The following is a 19,162-nucleotide window of genomic DNA, read 5'->3' as shown; positions in this document are numbered from 1 at the left end:
CTTTGCTGATTTTAAATGAGGAATCAGCCAGTGGTTTTACTTGATCCTTATTTTAAATGTGTATTTTAATATTTCTTGCATTTAGGCCCTCCATTTGTTTAGGGCTGTGGTGGCCTAGCGGTTAAGGAAGCGGCCCTGTAATCAGAAGGTTGTCGGTTTGAATCCCAATCCACCAAGGTGCCACTGAGCAAAGCATCATCCCCAGACACTGCTCCCTGGGTGCCTGTCATGGCTGTCCAATGCTCACTAAGGGTGATGGTTAAAAGCATAGGCTTCGCCTATGAACCAGAAGACCCAGGTTCAAATCCCACTTACTACCATTGTGTCCCTGAGCAAAACACTTAACCCTGAGTGTCTCCAGGGGGACTGTCCCTGTAACTACTGATTGAAAGTCGCTCTGGATAAATGCTGTAAATGTAAATGTAGCCCACTAGGCTCCTACCACCCATTCTGTCTTTTTTCTTTTCACTATTTTTCTTTTATTTTTTTTACCTGTACTTTCTGTGTTGACTTCTATTCATTTTTTATAATACATTTTAAATTGCCCTTGAAAAACACCATAAAAATAATAGTGCCTTATTTAATTATTTCTTTGTTTGTTTTTGCAGGATAGGAGCAATTTGACCAGTCATAAAGTCCACAGATCACATTACTTAAAAGGTTTCTGCTGAGGTCTGCGCAATTAAAATAAAAATAAAACATCTTGTTCAAACTTATTGCTTCATTTCTTGCCCACGTCAAAAGCAATTATGGTTTAATTCGCATAAACGGGAGGAAAGTTTTGAAGGTAGTAAATGCTATTAGAGAAACAGAATCCCTCGCTGCTTTACGTGCCACATGGGCAGCAGCCACAACAATGATGTATGGAGAAAGTCCCAGGCTGCAATAAAATGAAGGCCTGGTTGTGAATAGAAAGGTCACCGCGGTAATAACCCTTGCATGGGTCCCCGCGGGCGGCCTGTGCTGGGCTTGCTGGGCCACTGGAACTGTGTGCAATGTGGGTCAGTGAGCTACACTAACAGGAGAGGAGAGAGCGAGCTGCAGGCGCCGAGCGATACGGATGCTGTAAAGGTTACCCGGCGTCAGCACTTCCCGGCTTCGCCCGCGCCGGTAAACAGAGGAGAAGTCTGGATTCATACGCCAGAAGTCTGGCAGGTACAGAATGGGTCTGCCGGTTTCCAGGTCAGCACTGAAAAACCTCCGTTTGGAGTCATTCTAGAACAGTGTGGGTAACAATCGATGACCTTGATTTATGTCTCAGAATATACGTCTTACGTCTTCAGAATGGGACATTCATGTCAATATGTAAGTGTAATGTTTACTTTTTCTCTTTTAGTCTTTTTCTTTTCTCTTTTTTTTGGTAATATCTGGAAAACAAAACCATGTAGATTAAAATTTGAAGACTTCTAATGCTTTGAGACCAACACTTTTTAATGAACTTTGCATCATTGTAGCGGCAAGTCAAGGTGTGTGAGCTATTTTCTGATTGGACATTTTACTGGACATTTACTGTAAACCTGCATCCATCAGGCTGTGATTCGGTGGTGTGATACACACTCTGCTCTATAAACAAGCAAATAAATAAATAAACAGCACCATAAATGGTTATTCTAATATCTGTAAAATTCAATCCAATCTACTAAAATGATAAAGTGTTGCACTGTGAAGCAGAACTAAAGCTCAATTAACCTGAAAAATGCGCCATCTCAGTGGTAGGTAAAGCTAAACAAAATATTGAATTTTATTCTATTGTACCATTGAATATGAATTAACGATTTTCATAAAGAACTGCTGATTTCAAATAGTGATCTGGACAAATCTCAATTCATTTTCTTTATTCTGCCTTTGATGGTTGATATACATTGTGATTAAAAGACTCTGAACACCAAACATTATCATTATTTTCCTCCATCTCTATCCTTCTTTCAGGCTGATCTCTCCTCTTTCCCTTCCCAGTTCCCCCTCCATAGTTTTTCTCTCCTCTCTGGAGATCTTATGTCAGAGAATGCAGCTTGCACTGCCATGGCCCAGAGGGTTCAACCAGATGCTTCTGCTTGTTGAAGCCTATGTCATGGCCCAAGCATAAATGTATTTTGGCTCGGAGGCTGTGGCAGTGGCTGGGCCATGTCAACGCACGCCGCCTTAATGTTGCAGGGCTCTGGGTGAGAGCTGCATCCTACCCGAGCCCAGAGAGCAATGGTCTCAGGGGTGCAGCCACTGTTTGTGAGTGAGCGATTGTCTGGATTTGTCTGGGCCCTGCTGGGCACCTCTGGGGCCTGAGCCTGAAGATTTCAGTCCTCAGAAAAAGGGAATAGGAAGTAAGAATTGTGGAGTGAAGTGAGTGAGAGTGATATGGACAGAGAGAGAGAGAGATAGAGAGAGAGAGTGCAGCAAGAAGCACAATGGAGAAAATAATGAGCATAAAGAGGGAGAAGAATGGAGAATGAAGTAAAACATATATTGATTTTAATAATCCATAAGTATATTTAATTAAAACTAGCAGTATTCTGAAACATTGTGGGTATGTCTATTTAATATTTTGATACCCCGGCCCTTTCTCAATGTCAATTACAACTGATAAAGTGATGCTTCGTGTTGCAGACCAGTGCAGCAATACATGAGATTAGTTATGGCACTGGAATATTTCAACTGGAATACAAATGTGTTTGCTCTCAAAAACAGAAACAGTACCACATTGTTTTGCCAACTCTGATCCAAAGAAAAAGTTTTGCATTTTTCTTGTTGCATTATGAATTTAAATGATCTTTCACAGTAATTTCCAGACTCTATCTCTTTTGTCTGCATCTACAAAAATGCCATCACAAAACAATTTAACTTTTAAATTGAGAAAAGTAGTATATTATGGGCATGATACAAGCACGACAAACTGTTATTTTTAAAATTTATGTGTTTGCTTTAAAAAAGAAACACACACACACACACACACACACACACACACATACACTCTTGGTCAGTGTCTCACCTGAGAGATGTCCATTCTGGCATCACAACTGAGTGGCTGGGTGGACATAAGGCTGCTGGAGCCAATGATGGTGGTCAGCACGCCTCGCTCATTGATCTTCTGGATAGTGGTCCCATCCACAAAGTACACAGAGCCCCTCTTGTCCACAGCAATACCTGCTCAGAGAAACAGATGCATGGATGGAGTGCCGGCCAGGGCTTTTTTTTGCTCAACAATGGACACTTGAAACAAATTCATTGGCCCATGGAACAATAATTGCACTCTATCTGAAGGGCACCAAGAGTATTGTAAACATAAAAAGTGAGGGGAAGGGACTCATTTGTATGATAACATTTTGAAGGGAAAAAACGAGTGCACGGAAATGCATAATGGGTATAAAAATACCCATCGTCTGCCATGCTGTGCCAGCAGAACAGAGAACTTTCACTATTTTCCAAATAGACAAATGCAGGAAAGGAGAGAGTTAAAGAAGGGGAAGTGGGAGTGAAGCTGGAGGTGAGCAGATGTGAGCGCTTGGGGTCGCAGTGCAAAGGTTAGCGCGTGGGGATGAATCATTTTTGTTGGGCGGCCAACAACATTTCTCTCCTCATCTCCATGCAGTGAATGGGGCGATGGCAGGGCCACTCTGACTCACGACTGCACAATATGACTTTCACAAGCGAGCTGCTCGCTCCCACCACACCCCTCACCATTCACCACAATGCATGTTATTAGCTGCCCCCAAGATCCCACAGAAACTAATACTAATATAAATTATTTCAAATCTTCTTTTCTATAGACTAGGCTAATTTTTGATTTTCACATTTTTATAATAACAACAAAACTCACAAAATGATCAATTTACTGTTACATTTTCAAATAGAATATTAGGGCAATTTATAGTCTCACAAACTTTTACTATTTAAACAGCATTTACTAAAAAATGTTTTTGTATTACTAGACAGCTATGGACCAGCTGATCCACCATGTCATAAGTGTGAAACTTGCACTTATCTTCTACATTATTGATTAATAAAAAATCTAGGTTTATTAGTTTTATACATTTCCTTTTAACATGTTCAAAATAAAAAGTCTACAGCTGATAATACTACTTCTTTAAAAATGTTACTGCTATTATGACCAAGTCAAACTGCCAGGTAGCATGTCACACAAGGGCTATATTAACTTTCCTCCACAGCTCATTAGCCTTGCAAACTAGGTAATGCACTATGTCATAGACTGTATTAGGCTCAAGTGTGGAAACAGGAAATAAATACTTCTAAATCCATTAACGTACATTAAGTTCATGCACCTCCATCAGAACCCAGCTTTCCTTCAACGCTGCAGAACTGTGCGAGAACGGAACCCCGGTTGTTTAGCAACACATCATGAGACCACCGATCCGGTGCAGATAACAGATCACCAGATCCTCTGACGCCTGGCGCATCTGTCATGCTGCGCGTCTGTTCCCTTCCCCAGAGCCCCGGCCCACGTGCCATGAGTCAGGCCCTGTGTGACTTTCTCTCCAGTGTGGCTGTCCTCTCCACAGTGGCTAATGAATTTTGCAGGCCGTCCTGTGAGTGGCACATCGGGGCCGGTGCCGTATCCCTGCACAGGCACCTCGAGTTCCCTTGCTCTGCCTCCTGCACTCTTCATCATCCCACAGACGCAGATAGATTAGGGAAGAGAGCTGGGACCGGCCCACCCTCATGGTGACCTGTCATTGCCTGACCCCAGACCACAGTCTCTGAACACACACCCAAAATCTCACATGAATACAGTTCAGATGTTAGCAAGAGGATATCTGTTCTTTTAATCGGCCCTTGAGAGATATTTACAGTGTGGTTTTGGGGTCATGTGTTTAAAGCCGGGAGGCAGCAGCCATGTGACATGTGAATCATAGTCCATAAATACAGGCTGGACCTCACAATTTAAAATGAATGTGAAGGTTAATTTAAGTACATAAACTATTTTTTTCCAGACACCACTATATAAAATGTGTATATCTTTACAATAACCATAGTTAATTCATTATAAATAAAAAAAAATTATAATTCATTATAAATTCATTATAAATAAAACTGTAGCTAATATCTATTAAAATACTTTCCATGCATACCAAGAATTTTCCTTTAGAAATATTTCTCTCTGAATATCGCATTTCTCAGATAGCAACACAAAATGATCATTTATTAAATCCCTACAAATTAATAAAGTTTACAAATTGTTTACTACAACTTTATTCTAGACATGTGTATGTGTGTAATGTACTGTGGACATACTGTACATACTGTGATACTGTACATACGATATGATAGGGATCTGGGGATACCCCCAGACTGAGTTTATGAGTCACATGTGCAGGGCTATGCAAGTGCACTAATGCTACAGAAACAATAAAATTAACAAGACATTCCTAATTATGAACAGTCTATTTAACATCTGATCCCAGAACAGTTGGCCCTTTTGCCAAATATTAAATCTGCTAGAAGCAAGGTTGCCTTGCAGGGCTCCATTCATGGCTGCCCACTGCTGCTACAAAGGACAGGTTACATGCAGTTATCACGTTATCACTGCAGTGGTGTTTTCGCAGTGACATCACGTCCATCACCTTCACCAACGGATAGGTGGATAGGTGCTGGGTGCTCCACTTCTCACAAATGTAATCAAGCTGCCCCTGTCTGACAACAGGTCGTCATTATAAGCTGAGCCAACATCTCCCACGGCCTCACCTGAAAACAACATGCGCGCCAACAGTCATGTTAACAGCATCAACCCAAACACCAGACTCAAGCCCACAGTGATTTTGCTCTCTCAAGTGGAGCAGATGACACATTCAGCCGGGTGGGGTGAGGTGAGCGCAGCTGGAACAAGTGCATATGTGTGTGTCAGGATGTGGTGGATGACTGCGTTCCTCTCTTTTAAGTTGTTTTGCTCTGTGTGCACTAGGCTTTTCCTGTCTGCAAGGAGCACGGGCAGAGCTGTGATGTCACAGGAAGTTGCACTTCAGCCTTTCTAACGAGCTTCTGCTCCTCTCTTCTCACACCTCGCCGGCTCAGCCCGGCACGTGTAGAAACAGCTCCGTCTGTGCATTCCTACACCTGGCGTCTGGTGCACGCATGAACCTTCGCGTATGACATTTGCCTTTATTCATTTATAAATTAGATGAAGATTTTGTACATTTAAAGGTGTTTACTGTAGGATTTTGAAGGACAGAACAGCAGGCAGCGTTCAGCTCATAGCTGGAGGTCTTCAGTAGAAACGTGGAATAATTGTACAGGACGGAGCAGCTCCAGTCTACAGAGTTGGACTCTGAGAGGTTTAATTGAAGGGGTTGGCTGCCTTAAATAGAGCTGCAATCATAAATATCCCACAGTTTGTGCGGTCATGTTTGTGCGCATTTCCACCTGACCCTGTGCAGTAATTATACGTATCAGCACCCCACAGATCAATTCTTGGGTGGCTGCTGTTTCCTCTGTTACATTACTTTTGATTTTCTTCTCAGAATTGTAGACAGTCCTAGAAGATGAAAATAGCGGGTAGCTAAACATTGCGACATTTCCATTACTACAAAAAAACACTGATTTCAACTAGGCATTTTAAATAACAGCAGCTTCACTGAATTCATTCCACCATCTACAAATAATATTTTAATGAATGTGTGCGGATACACAGATGGACCTTGTGGAAAATATTATGGTTCATTTCTCTCCTGCTCGCTGGCTCTTTTTTAATCTCATTATGGTAATGATCTAAAAGCCAAGCAGCGCTCTGCTATTGTTTTTACTGCTCAACACAGGATATGGCAAACAGCTGCCTTGTCTCTCTGCATAAAATGTGTTCTGGCATTAATATCCTCTTCTTAATTACCAAAGCACATGCCAAAAAAAGTGTGATAATTGCAATGTCAATATGTGTTAGCTGAGAATATTATTCAAATGCAAAAAATTACTGTTCTGTTGTCTTTGTTGCACATAAATGTAATGGTCATAGCAGTCTGTGACCACAAATGTCACTAGAGACTAGAGACAGTCATGATGATAAATGTCACATATAATCACCATTAATTATAGCATATTTCAGTTATTAAATGGTCACAAATAAGAGCATTGGTTGTCAGATATACATTTGACACTCCCCGACTGTTGAGAACAGCGAGTCACTCTTTAATTGTGTCAAAATCTCTATAGGATATATATGTCTCTGCAAAGCAGCCTTATTAATCTTGCAATGATATTACTAGGGTGCATCATCAGACAACCATTCCAAGTTTATATTCCATGTAGTTACAGCACTGTCAAAATGTAGTGAGAGAAGCATAAATAAGCGATGTGTACGGTGCTGTTCCTAACATGTTGAAGCACATATTAAAGCCCAGTGACGCCGTTGTTCTTTACACAGGCTGATTTAATCAAGACATTTTTTCACCAAATGCAAAGAGTGATTTGGAGGTCACATATGTGTCAAATGTGATTTACATGTAATTTACGAGGTCTGATAATAGACAGCAGAGAACAGCAATCTTCAAATATCTGGGCTTTTTTTTTGCTTTGGTCTGATCTGGAACCTAATTTCTATTTTGAAAAGTGCCCATGGTGGAGGCAATTGAAAGTGGAAGTAAAAAGCTCTTAGAACACACATACAATTTTTCTAGTGATTACTAAATAAAGTCTGAAATCTTTAACAAAATTTTTATAATAATGAGAGTTTAGATGCCTTATACAATTGGATCCTGTCAATGTCAATTGTGCAAAGTACAACAAGGACCAAAAATATGCCAAAACACAAATATTTATATCTGCTGGATCTGAACTGAAGGCACTGACTCCTGCCTCTTTTCTGTATTGCCCTTCATTTTAGTATCTCTTAATGGCCATGGCCATGGCCATGCACCTCGAGCACGTAAAGCACACACAATCACGTTCAGCGGAGTACTGATCATAGGACACACCCCTCTCGTTCACAACATCTGCACACACACTGATCACTTGTCCATATAGTCAGGGGCCACCTGAAAGGAGGTGTCTGAACTTCATCTGTGTTCTTACTAAAACTGCAACAGTCCATCTTTTGTGTTTTGGTGTAAATAAATCCGTGTACCACCATTTATGCATTTGGGTCCTTCACTGGCAGCTATGAAATGCATGGTATGTATTTAATGAATTATTATGCTCATCATCCATGAATCTTTTGGAGTCTTGCCTGTCAATTCGCTGTTGACTGTTCATCACACTCTGGGAGTTATTGGGTCGGTGGGGCTGGGACTACATGGAAAATACTGAAATAATTATGGGTGTCTTTTCTGGCTGTGGCTATTTCTGCTAAGCATTAGGCACCGGGGAATTGTGGCCATTTCCCGCCAATAAGTTACACTCTCACAATTCTCATTAAAACTGTCAGAAAGTTCTTTGTGTTATTGCTTACATAAGTGCGTGTTAATGTGTGCACTTTCTAGCTATCCACCCTTTCATATTTTGTCTTTTTGATTCGTGAGAGTGGAAGTATCATAGGAGATATTACCTGAAAATAGTGCAATAAACTTTAATTTATTCTCCCATAGTGGCACCAGCTCTCCATCTGCCCACCGAGTATGACAGCCCAGCTGTCACTGCCGGTCATCTGTGCTGAGATAAACCAAGTTCTGGTGTCACGTGCATCAAAATGACTCGCCTTTAATGTGGCACAAATGAAAAGCATCTCCGGTACTAATAGTCCCTTAGAAGCCAAGCGGTGTGAGCGAGTTTCCAAGAAGTGAATGAGACCCGTCTTCATCTTTTGTGTCAAAGCAACTGTCTACATCTCTGGCACAGAAAAAAATGAAAGGCTTTGCCTACCGAGCGGCTTTGAATGAGACTATTTGCAGTTAAGTGAGCAAACAGACAGATGCTGGAGTGTGATCTTCACTAAAGGCCCAGGATGGCAAGCCAAAATGATGCATTATAAAAAAAGAAATGTTTTATTTCGAGGGGGGACAGCGGCTTCTGACAGATGCTGCTCAGCTTGTCACTGGATTTCCTTGCTGCGCTGAACAAGCAGTAAATAGTGAGGAGCTAAAAAAGCCGACCGCCCCGTCACTTCAACAAATCCAAAGAGGCAGTGCATCCGGAGACGAGACCATGTTGAATCTGTTGCTATCATTCAAGCGGGGACCTGTCAATCAAGGCGTCGCCGCTGGCTGTGACAGTGACTGAGAAGCCACTCCCTGCCCAGTGGCGTTCTTTATTGACGCACTCCTTGACATTCAAATAAAGAAATCCTGTGCAAGACGCCCTTCACATGCAGATGTTCATAGTGCATAAATCACTGCGGGGCGAAACATTGCCACAAGCATTATTGTATTTACTGCATTTGTTAATTGACCAAAACACAATTAGAATACCAGTAGTGAGTGTACGATTAATAACATTACAACATTTATAAAGTGAATTTACACTATTTCAACTGTAAAATACAATTTAGATGTTGAAAATATTGTAGAAAATTGTAATAGTAAAAAAGGTTCTTCTGTGTCCCGGACCACAACAACCCTGGTGGGCTTCACTGCAGAGAAAATCATGTTGAGAACAACATCATGAAATATTCTCATCAATCGTTCAAACAAGTTATTAATAACATTAGAGAGTTTGGGGCACTGTAACGAAAAACATTTCATTTATTATCAGTGTTCGTTAGAGCACTCACATCAGTAGAGCACTCACACACTGAACTGTGAGAACAACTGGCATCTTCAGCTTCGACTGGGTTTGCTGAGTCACATCCAGCCTCTCTACCGACTTTCCACCATGAGCACAAGCATCAAGTACCCAGTACTGTGCAATTGTTCGCAAACCATTCTATCGTGAGATAAACAAAGGACCAGGCGATTTTTCATGAAGAACACAGTCACCACGGAATAGGTTTAAAAAAAAAAAATGGACTCATGTTTTTAAATGGATGTACACAATTTGGGAACATTGCCCATTCTTGTATTTAGGGAGCAAAATCAGCCAAAGTGTAAAATCTGCCGGCTTTCCTGCAGGCTTTCTGTGAAGTGTGAGAATAAGCTCCCTGACAAAAGCAAAGCGCCACCGATGAAGCAGAGCGAGGAAATGAAGATAAATTCGCACCCCGGAGAGGTGACAGTGACCAACTGTTGGGGGCTTCACGGTCGGCTGAGCCTTTCTAAAGAACATGCTAATGCTGCATGGAAACCACAAGCCTTGGGGATGAAGCTGGGAGTGTGGCCAGCATCAGTATCAAATGAAGGGGCTCGGGAGGAGATGAGAATAGCTGCCGTCTTTATCGCTTCTCCACGCACCTTCCACTCTGATTTATTCCATTTTGACTTTTCTCACCTACGTTGGTTGTGGGCTTTCTTCCATCGTCATCACCATTACATTACATTAATGGCATTAATCAGGTGCCCTTATCCAGAGCGACTTACAATCAGTAGTTACAGGGACAGTCCCCCTGGAGACACTCAGGGTTAAGTGTCTTGCTCAGGGACACAACGGTAGTAAGGGGGGTTTGAACCTGGGTCTTCTGGTTCATAGGCGGATGTCTCACCCACTAGGCCACTACCACCCCATGATCTCATGTTTATTCAAAATATTTGTCCGTGTCACCAGGCCTTTCCATTTTAAAGTTTGCATTTTGGCCGTAAAAAAGTTGCTTCCCTTGACTACTTACCATGACCTGCCTGCACTTCGCCTGAATAAGACTTCCCAAAAAACTCACCCGTCAGATCTGGAAAGGAATGAGTCTGAGATCGGAGTTTGGTGTTGAAAGGAAGGAAGGGGGGTGTTGCAGCTGGAAGTAGTGGTGGGGTGCAGCCACGACGACTGTGTGTTTGCCCCAGATAAAGGCATTAGTCTGCCACCTCTGAGGCCATGGGACATAGGCATGCCGGGCAATGTCGGGCGCCGCCCGTTCCCAGCTGCTCCCACTGCGACACCGCTCTGAACCGGCTAAGCTGATCTGAGAACAGCCCAAAGGAGATAAATGGAACCCGCACAACAAAGAGTCCTGTCACTTACATCTGGATTTTCACGGTGGTCACTGTTCTTCGACTTGTCCGTAAGCCCCTCGTACACAGGAAGACTGAACTATCAAAATGGAATTATTGATTTTTTCTCTTTTAATTGCTGAATCAGAAAATGACATACATGGTTTACAGTGAGTCAAGGACAGACATAATATTGTATGGTGTAGAGACAGTTTCCTGTTTGTATCCCTAGTTTATCGCCAGTGTGCTTGAAAGTAGAACCTTTTTAACAGCAGAATTTAACAATCAGTTTGAAGAAATAGAGATCAGTAGTCTCAGAGGAGTATAATCTGAGAGGTCAGTCATTTTAGAGGACTGTATTTGTCTTATTCAACAGTATTCATGGACCCTTTAGCAACATCAGTACTTTACACTTAGTAGTCATAGGTAAAGTCTCCTTGGAGCAATAGATTCAGTGTATTGCTAAGGGACCCAATTGGTCGTAATTTTGATGTTGAATTGTGTGTACAGACAAAAAAACAAACTATATATATATATCACAAAATCCAGTATCCCAAGAGTTAGATGACATGCAATATGTTAATTGGGGGAGTGGTGGTATGTCTTATAATGAATATCCAGACTAACTTGCTAAAATATGAGCTTCCAATTCAGCCTGTATTGCATCATCTGCAAGAAGATGTCTAAAGCGAGCCAGCAAGCTCAACTATGTCAAGTGACTGGCAGAGGGCTCAATGCAAGATGCATTTAAAAATAGTTGCATGGTCACCTTTTCAATGGTTGTAACAGCATTTGTTCATCAGCAGTTGAATGCAATTTCTTTCCCCATGTCATACTCACTAAGTTTAAAATCAACCTGCGCGCCAATACCACCTTAAATATGATACGTTTGCATAATTACACCACTGTAATTTATTAACATGTCAGTGCTCCAAGGGCAAAGGATCCAATTTCGTACATTATTACAGAAATGGACTGCATGGAAATGAAATAATGGCAAAAGTTGAGTTGTGAAATACAGAGATGCTGAGGAAAAAAGGTGCATGGACTGCTACACCACTACACTTGCTGATTTGTATAAACAGGATAAATGCACGTTTCAAGCTACCGCGGCACAGAGCCAGCAGAGGGGAATGCAAAAGCAGCTTCTGCATGAAGATCAATGTCTGTCGTTCAAAATGGATGGTGACTAGCAGATAAGCTTCTCGGTTCTCTCCCCCCATTGCAAATGTTTCTGGGTGAGAGAGAAAGAAAACCAGAGAAAAAATGCCATGACTACAAAGAGGCTGGCTCAGCTCTTGCATATCTTCCCAAGACTGATTACAGACCCAATGGTTGCTGGTTGGGTGGAATCCATTTTTTAACACTCACAAATGACTGAGTCTGAAAAAGAAGCTAAAACTTTTACCTTGAACTGCTAATTTAGGTCTGCAGTCAGGGGACCGGCTCTCAGAGTCCACGCTATAAACCATCTTTAATCTGCCTAACCTTGAGCAGAGGGATGGGGTGGAGCAGAAACACCCTCTTGAACGTGACAGACGATGCAACCCACAAGAAACTCCTTTTCCTTGCAAACACACAAATGGAAGCACAAGGCCAGCGAGCTGCACAGGTGGCTATTAGTTGCGGCTGAACATTAACTGGAGCATGATAAAGGGCAGCTGAGAAAATGCCGGAAGGCTCAGTCTTCTGGGAGACTCTGCTGGCAAGACGTAGCAAGATTTTCTAACCACGACACACACAGTCTAATCAACGTTTGAAGCCACTTCCCAAATATTGTGTAGGTTCCCTTTATGCCACCTAAAAACCTCTGAGCCATCGAGACGTAGACTTCACCTCTGAAGGTGTCCTTTGTGGTCATAATGTCAGACATTCCAACACCTCAGGGGGCATTATCCTTCTGAAAGTGGTCACTTACATGTGAGAATAATGTTACCATGAAGGGGTGTAGATGTTCTGCAACAGCATTTACATTAGTTGGTAACATCCTATGTCGGCCCATTTCTGCACCGAGGTTTGAGGATTGAGGTTATTATGGCCCCATCACCAGCTGTCCTTCCTTGGACCCCTTTTAGTAGAAGCCACTGTATCCTAGGAACACCCCTAAAGATCTGACCCAGTTGTCTGCCATACTTTGCCATAAATTTGGTTTTTTTATTAAAGTCACTCCACACTTTTCCAAAACTTACAAGATTATCAATCTATCGGTATTTCAATGATGTGAATAGCTGGTGTACTTCAATTTATTTGGGTTTTCAAAAAGTAAAAGATGGGCAGGGTGACCCTCTCACTCTCATTATCATGCCGAGGCAGCTTGACCTCTGGGTGTCTGTTGCAGACAGAATTACCAATTGTGCTTCACACTTCAAATAATGTTAATACAGCCAAATCTTGTCTGTATTAACGCCACCATGGCACCATGTTACAAAGTACTTTGGTGGCACAGGTGGCTTGGCACTCCCTGAACAACCTACCAATACAAATCCCTGTTGAAAAGGAAAAAGTAGCACACCCTGACCTGTTCAAAAATGATGTGATGCACCCTGGGCTGTCGCTAATGGGGTGAAAGGTTGCAATAATTCACAGCATGACAGGGGCACATCAGAAAATGGGCTATTAATAGGATGCAGGCTAAAGTGGCCCAGAGCAACATTCTATCAAGGGACCCAGAATATTTAGCCCAGCCCTGGATATGGCTCTCCTGAAAAAATAAAATGAAATTAACTTTTGTGCAATACTCTTTCTGCTATTGAACACATTATACAGAACAAATTCTGGACATTTTGGCTTGAATACAAAGAAAAATAATAAAGATATGGCTGGCAGCTCTTAATTGAGTATGGGTGGCGTGGGCGTAAGGGGGCAGCTTACCTCTGGGGTTGTTGAGAGAGGCTGCAGTGGCCTTGCCTCCCTCCCCGCAGTGACCGTGGTCGAAGGGCAGACACTGCTCCCCCGTGCCAGCTACCACTTCCATGTTCTTGGCTGGGTCCTTGGGCTCGCTCAATGTTTTCAGTCGGTAGACCTTTCGGCTACTAGTGTCGGACAGATACAGGACTTCGTTCACAGGGTCCATAGCCAGGTAATACTTATGTGCAGGGCTCGTACTGTGCGGAAAAAAAAAGTCAGACTTAATGGGAGTACTCTTGATTAAATGAGGAATGAATGAGTCTGAACACAAGTAGTTGATTTTTGCATATTTAAGAGTTGCAAGCATGCCAAACAGAATTGTTGCCAATAATCTATCTACAAGTTTGTTTTGGTAGCAGATGTGGTCCTGAGATATGATGTCCAGTGATGAAGACGGGGAAAAGTGGTATTGAAATGAATGAAAAGGCAACGCATGGAGAAGGAAGGAGAGGGAACCTTGCTCAATGTTACCAGATTAGGCGGATCTGAATTTGATATTTTGGAAATAGATATGAGAAATCCAATTTTGGGTTGCTAAGTATATATTTGTGGTGGTTTAGTCAGATTATTAAGGCAGTTATGTGTGTGTTCTGCATCGTTTTTGGACAATTATGGACTTAAACAATCAACACTCTGGCAACAATGCCTGTGCATGTGACATGTGAATGTACTGTTCATCAATCATTATAAACTCCTCCATTTTTTAAAGTTTGTCTTGTAGGAGGCAGTGAGCTAGACAAATGCTATTTCTGTCACCATCCAGATGTTCAGGCGTCACCAACCATGGTCCTGATGGGGCACTAGACCTGCACATTTACCTTGTGTTTACCTTCATTTATCACAGCTGATTCCACTTCTGTACTCGTAATCACCCAGTTCTTGAGTTGAACGAGGTATGTTGGAACATGGAAAGATCTAAGCAATGCAGGACTGGTGACCCCTGTTCTACATGATCTCTCAGCATGAATCGAGAATGCTCCAACATGCAGTGTTTTGCAGTGCAGGCATTGAATGTTCGGGAATCTAATCTTTTGAACAAAAGTTAAAAAAGATGACAGTGTTAGGAGTGTTTAGTCTTGTAACAATAATATGCAGTCTTAGTGTCAAATGCTATTAGTGTCAAATGCTTACAATTGACATGACAATTGTATTGTTGTTTTGTTGGACTCAAACAGCAAACACAGCACATTTTTTAAGTTTATAAGTAAAGCTACAGTACTCCAAAATGCAATTGTGTGTCAATGTTTGAAGTGTTTTCTAACTCCTAAAGGTCTCAGAGTGGTCTCAGGCATGGACCATTACATCTTAATTCAGATGGTCCCAGCGTGCCGGCATCACCTTGTTACCTGTTTTCATTCGAAAGCAACATTTTTCAATGTCAAAAAATATACCTGCCCAAAAAAGCTGATTGTGACAAAAGAACAGCATTGAGTGGGCACAGAGAGGATTTTATGACAGAATAAAGAAATGAATGCTGACTTAAAAGCCTGCAGTTTACTCTTTACTTTGCGTAAAGGGACCAAAACTGGTCATCATTGTGTAAAATGAAAGAACTTCAAGAAAGCTTTTATGTATTCATAAAATTTCAGGGGTTTATTTTATTTGTACTTGGTTTACGTGTGTTTGTGCAAATATTTAATTACATTCTCTAGCCTCACAGGTTAAAAGGCGAGGGAGCAAATTATATGATGTAGACAAGGAATAAACAAGATAATTAAAAATACACTCGGTTGGGAAATAGGGTGTGCAGTGCAACTGTGTCTGATTCTTTATGGAGAATCACAAATTATGTGAAAGGTAGCACTTAACTTTTTCTTCACAGTGAAATGCAAAATGAATTAGACTCAGAAGAAGAGCTTCAGATAGATAGATAGCAAATCTGTGAACTACAAACTTCATCCAATCTGCACCTGCAGATTGGCTCTGGATATGACTCCAGTTAGGTTAAGATCGAATCATACGATTGACATAATTCACATACTCATCAATCATTCATGTCCCACAATGGTGATATTTCATCACAAGGTAGCCACAAATACTTCTATCACTTTTTATAAGAAAACCATGCAACGTATTTAGGTATTGTTTTGAGATGTTGGCATGAAAAAAAGGTGCAGAACTATAAATAATGAATGTTTTTACTTGACAGAGCGAGAGAGAGAAAGCGAGAGAGAGAGAGAGTCTGAGACAGATAAAGAAGGAGGAAGGGACAGAATGATATGCAATAATGAAATACAAGTGCAATTTTTACTGGCAAGGACCATCAGTGGGAAAGAAAAAAAGAATCCACCTCTCTCAGGGAAGCAGACATACAGAGCAGATATGGGGCAGTGGTTGATCTAGCAGGTAAGGACACAGACCCCTAATCGAAAAGTTGCCAGTTAAGATCCTGAATCGGTAAGGTGCCACTGAGGGTGTTGGGTTAAATGCAGAGGACACATTTCGTTGTGTGCACCGTGTGCTGTGCTGCAGTGTTTCTCAATGACAATCACTTCACTTCCACTTTCACATTCGTTGACAAAGAAATGAGCAACCAGCTTCTCCACTGCACAGGTTTCCCTTTCTGTTCATTCTCTTTAATATTCTGCTGCTGTCTCCTTGACATTTCAAGAAAGCTTTTTTGGCACACGCCCAGCCACATACTGTACAAGTGACTGTAAAAGAATCCCACAGGCACCTTGGCACCACCTGTCACGACGCTGAGAATTATTGGATGCAATAATACCCAGCTACAGCCCAGGAGACACATGCTTTGTGCGCTGGTAGACAATGAAGAGGAAGGTGGGTGGGGGGAAGGGATAAAATAAATAAAAAATTAAAAATTTAAGAGCCACCACGGGCCAAAGAAATAAAGAATGGAGAGGACAATTTGTGATTCCCGACAAAATCTTCCTATTTGGGAACATTGTTAAGAATAAAGAGACACAGGTTGTAGTTTGAGTTGAAGCCGTTTTGTTTTGTGCTGCATTGAGTGCCACCAGGAGCTGAGATAGCACACACGCATGTATCTGTCAGGCCTGCTATATGTGCGTCGGTGATATCAGGTGAGCATTTTCCTTTAGGAGAGATGGCATCATTTTTATAAATCCCTTGTCACTCTTTCAGGCAGCGCAGTAAACCCTCATATGGACTGATGTTGCACATCTGTCTAATCCTCTCACTGACTAGACAAGGACAGTGACCACGGGGGGCATCCTAGTACCAGTCTGCAGGCCTGAAGACTGGAAATATTGGTATCCAAGAATGCAATGTTCTATTTACACCAGTACTATTCTAATATCATTTTATTGTTTCGAGGAGATAAGAAGGATAAGAATACAGAAGTAATCATTTTTGAACTTTCTACATTAATCTTTTGCATCAGCTCTACTCTGTCTGCTACCTTGGTTTACAGCTTGTTGAATAAAAAAAAAAGTGATAAGCTTTTCCATCTTACCAGCAATTTCCTACAGGATTAATAAAGATTTCTGATTCTCAAATCACGTTACCTCTACTGTACTACGTTTATGCATTGTACCTGAGGCATGTTCAGATGGTCCAGGAAACAGCACCTAGACTTTTTAACAGAACATAAAAAAGCATCTTATTATTTTTTGTGGATGTTGCTGGGCATAGATTCTCTATTTGTTTGAGGTCTGGAGACTGGCTAGGCCACTCCAGAACCTTTTACTTCTTTAACTCCATCATTCCTAGGGAGGTCTGTTTGGGATCATTGTCATGCTGAAAGATCCAGCCAGGTTTCATTTTCTGTGGTAAACTTTAGATGGGCCTGGACATGTGCTGGATGAATCAGGGTGACCTTTTGAGTGCTGCAGGATTTGAATCCATAACAGCGTGGTGTGTTACTAATAATAACCTTTATTACTGTGGTCCCAGAGTAAGAATGGACATCACGGGAGGCTGCTTTTGCCTTGCATAACAGATGTCTGCAGGGGGAGGTGTGACATTCCTGTGTCGACGGTTGTGGGTAAAGATTCGACACCCCTGTTTTTACATGCCTTTTGTCCGACGGCAACGTGTGAAGTATCAGCCGTCAGGACCGCCCACCCTCTTTGTCTTCCCCAAATGGGAGGCACAACAGGTTCTGATTGGTCAGTGACAACTTCCTGTAGGCCAGTGACAAGTTCCTGTAGGCCAGGGGTATAAAAGTCTGCTCACATGTGGAAAAAGAGACCTCTGAGCTATCTTGCTCAGGGGGTTTTCCATCGGAAGCCGGAAGGCTTCTGAGACTTTCTCTCCCCCTCTCTTTCTCTTCTCCCTCTTTACTCTTTCTTCTCATGTTTATTTTCTCTGCAACCTTGGTACCTTTTTACATTCAATATTCACATGTAACTACAATAATTATTTACCGGTGTTAATAAATTAGAAACTGTACATTTTTAACCTCTATTGTGCCATGCCTCTTTCTGCCAGGTAACATCAAATTGGAGTGGTTGAATACAGTGCTTTGTGTGGAGGGAGGAAGAGTTTTTTCTACACACTCTATTCTCTTCTCCAACACCACATGGTCTTCATTGGTTTTACACCAGCTCTTTTCAGGTCATTAAACAGTTGCCCCTGTGTAATTCTGGGCTCATTTGTACCCCACAAGATGAGATCTTGCACGGAGCCCCAGTTTGAGGGAGATTGTCAGTGACTAAATTTTTTAATAACTGCTCCAACAGTTGATCTCTTCTCATCAAGCTTTTCTATTCAGAAAACAAGTTCGAACGATTGAAGGATAGAAGAGCTTCTTAAAAAAGAAGTAATAGGTCTGTGAGGGCTATACGTATATGTTAGCTAAACAGGTCACCCTCACAGGCACACGTAGTGGCTAATGCAGTGCAAATTGGAGCTAAAAAGGGCCAAACAACATCAGTGATGATCAGTACCTAAAGCAAGGTTATATGTATTTAGATCTTTTAATTTAACAGAAACCTACTGAGTAGGTTATTGTTTTGCTACCAAAACAAAGCTGACCTGTGAAGGTGGACTCTGGTACCTGGAAGAGCTGGTGCCTCCTTGAATAATAATAATTTTTCCTGAATATCCCACAGTCAAATTATTTGATTGAGGTCTGGAGAATTGAAAGTGAAAACAATCTTGTTGTGTGATGATGGGGTGAAAAAGAAGACCGGCCTCCATAAAAGGGGTGTGCCTGGTCAGCAACAAAGCTTAGGTAGGTTCTCAGCAAGGTCCCCAAGTTCCCCAAGTATTGAACTCGTCTTCTCCCCATAGTCCCCATCATAATACTATATGCTTGCTGGGTACATTTACATTACATACTCTGGGTAAAGGACACACTGTGAAAGTGAAGTGATTGTCACATG

At 41.8% G+C, this 19,162-nt stretch overlaps 1 protein-coding gene across 5 annotated transcripts in view; it reads right to left on the bottom strand.

Annotated features, from left to right (window-relative positions):
- LOC114768018 (teneurin-1-like) overlaps positions 1–19,162 on the bottom strand; it is a 179,354-nt gene that overhangs the window by 41,235 nt on the left and 118,957 nt on the right. For all 5 annotated transcript variants that reach the window (XM_028960053.1, XM_028960050.1, XM_028960054.1 and 2 more), the window contains 2 exons: positions 13,818–14,050; positions 2,984–3,138 (listed from right to left, as the gene is read on the bottom strand). In XM_028960053.1, coding sequence (XP_028815886.1) covers positions 2,984–3,138; positions 13,818–14,050 — 388 coding nt within the window. The remainder of the gene's footprint in view (positions 1–2,983; positions 3,139–13,817; positions 14,051–19,162) is intronic.

Source organism: Denticeps clupeoides, chromosome 18, assembly GCF_900700375.1.
Source record: "Denticeps clupeoides chromosome 18, fDenClu1.1, whole genome shotgun sequence".
Lineage (NCBI taxonomy): Eukaryota > Metazoa > Chordata > Actinopteri > Clupeiformes > Denticipitidae > Denticeps > Denticeps clupeoides.
The sequence above is the reverse complement of the archived record's forward strand: the minus strand, read 5'-3'. Positions and strand labels throughout refer to the sequence as shown.